Genomic DNA, 6,008 nt, shown 5'->3' with positions numbered 1-6,008 from the left:
AGTGTAAAACATTACATTTTAAATTCTTGTAATCAGATTACAGTAACTGACTTTCAGTTAAATTAATTACTTTTAAGTACATTACTTGGGTTAAACATATTTCTAAATAATATTTAGGTTGAATACATTTAAAACATGAATTATGTTTATATGCATGTCTATTTGCGATTCTGTGACAGCTGAAAGACATGTATAGACATAAAATGTATAGACTTTATTTTTAAGGGTGTCCGATACCGATACTGGTATTGGAATCGTGTCCGATACTGTGGTCATGTACAAATGCTCTGATACCAAAAACTGATACCATCTGATGTGCAAATGTTATGTAAACATTCAGTGCACTAATTAAAATCATAATCATAATTATATCCTAGTGAGATTTATTTAATGAGATAAATCATACCATTTATTGATCCTTGGCTCATACAGGGAAAACACTGTCATGAGCATCGCACGCTCTGTTTGTAGCAGATGCCTTCACTTTCACTTTGTAACATGAGTCACATACAGTCTACATACTTATTTAATTAAATAGCAGCCTTTTGCAGTTTAATAATCACTTTGAGTCACGTAGCGACCATCACAACAACACAGAAACACTTCAAAATAAAAACTCAACTAAAATAAAAGCTCAATTTAAATAGAAAAAGTATGACAGAAATATATCACTACTGTATAGTTATGTAATATTCACTGCAATACTACTACTACTACTACTATTAATAATAATAAATCAATAGTAATTATATTATATATTCAAGCAATATCGCACAACTGTGATGCTCAGTTATGCAGCACTTTATTTGACAAAAATATTATTCCAATGTTGTATTTAGGATTGTGCTGTGAGGTTCTGAATAAAAGCACTTGTTATTGTTATATTTTAATTTGATTAAAGTTTAAATGAATTAATTTATTTAAACACCATTTTAATGATAAAATTGAAATACATTGTTGATATGGAATTTCAGAAAAAGTAAAACAAAAACAGGTATCAGACTCGTATCGGCGAGTACCAAAAAGGAAGTATCGGTACTCGTACTCATTCTCGAAAAAAATGGTTTTGGGGCATCCCTAATTATTTTGAATTCCTTGAATGGAAAAACACTTTTCACTGAAATGTGTTTTAGAAAGTAACTTTAAAGTAATTAGTAATTTTATTACGATTATGATTTTTTAAAGAAGTAATTAGTAATCTGTAATGGATTACTTTTTTTTTAGTAATGTATGGGCACGTGTGAGCACCAGTTTCTGGGTGAAATGTCCACAGGGTGGCGCCAAAAGCACGTTGTATTTTTTGTTGTAAATGATGCAATGCAGTCAATAGGACTGCATATTTTAGTAACTCAACCCCCTAACCCAAACCCTAAACCTAACCGTCAGTGGAGTAAAAATTTAATTTTAGAGTGAAAATGCAACCTCAAAATTGCACTCACCATTGTTCATGTGAACGCAATTACTTCTTGGTTCCCACAGGACCAGAACCCGGGTCTCTGAAGCTGCTAGAGGGAAATGCATTCACGCTTGAATTGATGCAAAAATGTCTAATGGGGAATGCCGCTTGTCAGTAATTTGGCTGAATGGGGTTGATTTCAGATTACATAAACTTTCGGAAGCAACATGTCAATTTCTCGTGTGATTTCCCGTGTGATCATGTTGTGATGTCACCAAGCCCACTTAAGACCCATCCCACTTTTTTTCCTCATTGAATTTCCAGCTTATGGAAGTAAAATGGGTTCAAACTGCATTTCATGTTGACTTTAACAGCATGTGATTTGCTGCAGCATGGTAAATGAAAAAACAAACAACAATAACTGCACAATGTATATTTTAACCATTTATTGGAAGTAGAAACAAACCAAGCATGGCATCTGTTTTACCTCCATCCCCGATAAGAACGATCATATTTAGAAAAACGAAAATTAGAAACATCTTTGTATAAAAAAATCTCTCATGCTAGTACTCTGTACCACTACACATCAGTAATACATATTTATATATTCACAAGCCTTCCAAAAATAGAAAATAATACCCTAATATCAAAATTAAATAACAAAAATAAACAGAAATAAAGACAACAATTGGATTTCACATCAAAGATACATGCTGGCACAAGAAAAATCTTTTCCAACATGCACTGCTTCTTATATACAGGCAAGGAGTCGCTGTTTGAGTGTGCATGTAGGGTCATTAGAAGCAGTATGCACTTGTGTGTCTGTGTGTGCACTATTGTGTGCTTTGTCATTCTTCTACAAACATGCGCACATTGTGTATTTGTATCTGTATCCATCAAACAGTATTATTCACAGACAGTCACATACAGCTTTGAAATCGTATTGTCCAAATTACCACAACAGAGTATTTTCATACTACAGTACAGATCCTCTATTGGCAAAATGACTAGCAACAAGAATCATTCTCTTTGACATTCATTAATGCTATTTCCTGCGGCAGAACCTCCACTGTTAAATAGCATCATGATAAACACAAGAATTCACTTCGCAAAGCCTGGAAAACCAAACAGCAGCCAAAGTACTGTATATGGCATTGGCCAGATTTGGAAAAGGAAGGGATATTACAACTAATTAGTCTGTGCTGATCATCTACAATGTAAACAATCCAAGGCTGTTGACCACTAGGAATCTATTACGTAAGAACAGATGCATAGACTCGGGTTTTGAAGAAATAAGATGAGGGAACATAGAAAAATTGGTTGTTTAATGTTTTAATTTGATGTTCTACCCTTTAAGTAGAACATTTGTTCTAGTTTTTGTCATTTAGGGTAAATGTTCAGTGCATTCATCACACCACAGAATACAGCAGGGACGGAATGTATGTAGAATGTTTAACGCATAATTTAGAGCATCTCTTCTCTTGTGCTTTTCTAATATGGTGGATGGTTTTGCAGTAAAATGGCAGGATTGATCAGCGGTTACTATGGCAACTCTATAGGAGCGAATCCCAATGGCTGAGGAGTGAAATCAGAGATTGCTTTATTCATTGTTAGTGGATATGAATTGGATTGTTCACAGAGGGAGAAACACTCTCCCATGATGCTACTTAGAAAGTCACTTAGGAATAATCTCAACAAGTCAGTATAGAGTGATGTGACATTTAAACGTGCCTTCATAAGATTCACAAAATTTCACTGACAGGCAACTCTGGTGTCTAATACAAGCAGTGTTTGTCAGAGTCCAGACTTGCACATATATTCCATACACACTACGGTGCCTTATCATACTGACAAACACTGTATAAACGGCACAGGCAGGCCACTCATACTCAAACATAAATGAACAGTGCAGAAAACTATATTCGGTACACAAAGACATGACATAGATGGCCTTGTGGTTAAACCTAGGTGAATGGGAGGCACTTTCCACAAATGGGGCACGAAATATTATTTGAGCTGTTTTATTTTCTATTCATTTTCTATGAGGTTTGCCTTCAACCCTGTTATCAATATTGGGGACTATATATCTAAATAAAATACCCTAATTTGTGTGTTTTTTTTTTTGTTGTTGTTTTTTTCTAGCAATAAACATTGAAATTAAATTGACAAAATGTATTACACAAAACAAAACTGCTGAATGCAGGGGCGTAGATTCCGGGGGCATGGGGGGAGGTAACCCCCAATAATCAAAACAAGCAAGTACAACCCTCCATTATTTATACCATGATCAGTGGGCACATGGGTAAATGCTTTACACTGCAAATCTACGCTCATGGCTGAATGGCTAACAGAGTTTCAAGTAACAGGGTTGCAAATTTAGCCTAAATTAAGCTATCACTTAGTACGCGCTTGCTAGTTCAGTACCAGTGTGGTCAGTACAAGTTACTTAAAAAGAGTAATCCACTACAAATGACTAATTATTTATCTAAAACTGTAATCAGATTACTTTACTAACTGCTTAATTGAAAAAGTAATCACATTGCTTATTACTTTACTTTTACTAAGTTACTTTCTAAAACACTTCTGCTCAACAAATTCAAAATAATGTCTATATTTCTTCCTTGTTCAATGTTACACACTTCTCCTTCACAATGACTCGTTACGGGACCATAATTCATGTATTCTACATAAATAATATATTAGAAATAAGCATAACCCTATAATGAACTTAAAAAAATTTCAATTAATGGAAAGTCAGTAACTGTAATCTGATTACAAGAATTAAAAATGTAATGCACTACTTTTTTATTTATTTATTTATTTTTTAATAAAAAAGTAATTACTAATTACTTTGTAATTGGATTACACCCAAAACTGTTGTGTTTATAGATACTGATAAATAAATGTTCCATAAATTAACGAGAAACATTTGTTTGATTTTGTTTTTCTCACAATAACTTAACAGGTAACAGGGTTGAATGGTTGAACTCGACGAAATGCAGTAATGCAACAATATTTGTAAAATTCGAGAAACTGGAATGAGATTTTACTTTTCTTGTCTTGGACTTGTCCAGAGTCAAAATCATGTGGTAACAGGGTTGCGCACAAAATGTGCGAAAAACACAGCTAAATATTAAAATGTTTGGTAATTATATGGTATTTGTGTGGCTCTAATGCTTAAAAAAATTAATAGGATGCCAAAACTTACAATATTCATGGAAAGTGTCTTAAAGTGACAATATCTTGAGGACTGTGATGTGGAATTAGTATTTCCTGCTAGTAGTGCCCCTTAAAATAATTTCATATCACACCCAGAGCAAAAAAAAAAATTAAATAAATTACGCTACAGGAAAAAAGCAACCATCCTGCGTTCAGAGGCTTATTTGGTTGTAGCTGCTAAAACTGCAAGCCTTGATCTATTTTGCGTAATTTTCTTGTGCTTCTAAAAGTTTGCATAATGTTAAAGTCTGATCCAAAGAAGGTTTTGGTCCTTACTGACGAGTGTGTTTGTCAAGGTTGGGGGATTAAATTGTTATATTTAAAGTGAAGAAATAATACCCTGACATTAAAGCACCCTTTAAAGGGTGCAGGAATGACTGACAAAAGAAGGCCGCCTAAAAGAGGACTTTCCGACACATCTTGACACTATATGTAGCAACTCTGTTTACATGCCTTAGTCTTATTTCTGGTAATTCATGTCTCAGATGCATTTGAAAAAAAAAAAAAAAAAAAATACAGAATAGAAATAATATAATATTATAAATATAATATTTTACTATTAATACTATAATATGATATTTTATTAATATAATCTAACATTATAAATAATATTTTCCTGTTTTATATTTTGAGACATTTATGTGCTGAGAGTTATATTTAAAATGTTTTGCAGTTGTATGAATAAATAGATAAATATGTATTGTATTTAAGTACCGTTTGGCAGGTTTTTGTCTTGGAACATATATTATAAAAATCAAAGACATAACAACCATCAAGTATTTAAGAGATCCAATATCTTGTGTCTGTTTCACCTTATGTGCCAAATTGTGCTCGTTAGACAAGCCTTACTTGGCTGGTCTAATGGCAGTGCACTGAGTACAAATATATAACTGCTTTGTCAAACATGATTGGCCATTAAAGTGATAAATATTTATTGTGTATTTTTTCTATGTGCTAGTGCAACATCTCAACATTAGAGGGCAGTGTTTACGCCAAACGTACAGTTACCATGCGTCGCTAGCTAGTTCCTGCTCTTAGCTCCGTCCCTCTTCGGCAGAGCGCTGATCGGACTTGAGCTTGACAAATTCTTTAGCTACATCATCGTTGTTGCGCTGAGAAAGGATTCGCAGAACCGTCAGGCCAGTCTCGTCCATGTGAATGCGTTTACCTAGCGGTAGCCAGCACGCTATGCTACCCCGTGGTGCTACGTCTTTCAGCTGCAGCACTGCCATGCCAACGGTGCGGTCCTCCCGTGCAAAGCAATAGTCTTTCACGCACACTTGCAGCTCATAGCACTCCGGGCCCACTTCGTTACTTAGTGTGCTAGGAGAAATAAATGTTATCATGATGATTGTCAATTCTACCGTAAAATTGGGTTATGACATTTATGTAA

The 6,008-nt window shown here is 34.3% G+C and overlaps 1 protein-coding gene across 1 annotated transcript in view; it reads right to left on the bottom strand.

Moving 5' to 3' along the window:
* Positions 1 to 1,827: 1,827 nt before the first annotated feature.
* LOC127438473 (protein unc-13 homolog A-like) overlaps positions 1,828 to 6,008 on the bottom strand; it is a 56,803-nt gene continuing 52,622 nt past the window's right edge. Inside the window, exon 43 of the mRNA XM_051694091.1 lies at positions 1,828 to 5,938. Coding sequence (XP_051550051.1) covers positions 5,650 to 5,938 — 289 coding nt within the window. The 3' untranslated portion in view covers positions 1,828 to 5,649. The remainder of the gene's footprint in view (positions 5,939 to 6,008) is intronic.

Source organism: Myxocyprinus asiaticus, chromosome 49 (assembly GCF_019703515.2).
Source record: "Myxocyprinus asiaticus isolate MX2 ecotype Aquarium Trade chromosome 49, UBuf_Myxa_2, whole genome shotgun sequence".
NCBI classification, from domain to species: Eukaryota; Metazoa; Chordata; class Actinopteri; order Cypriniformes; family Catostomidae; genus Myxocyprinus; species Myxocyprinus asiaticus.
This window is presented reverse-complemented; position numbering and strand designations above follow the sequence as displayed.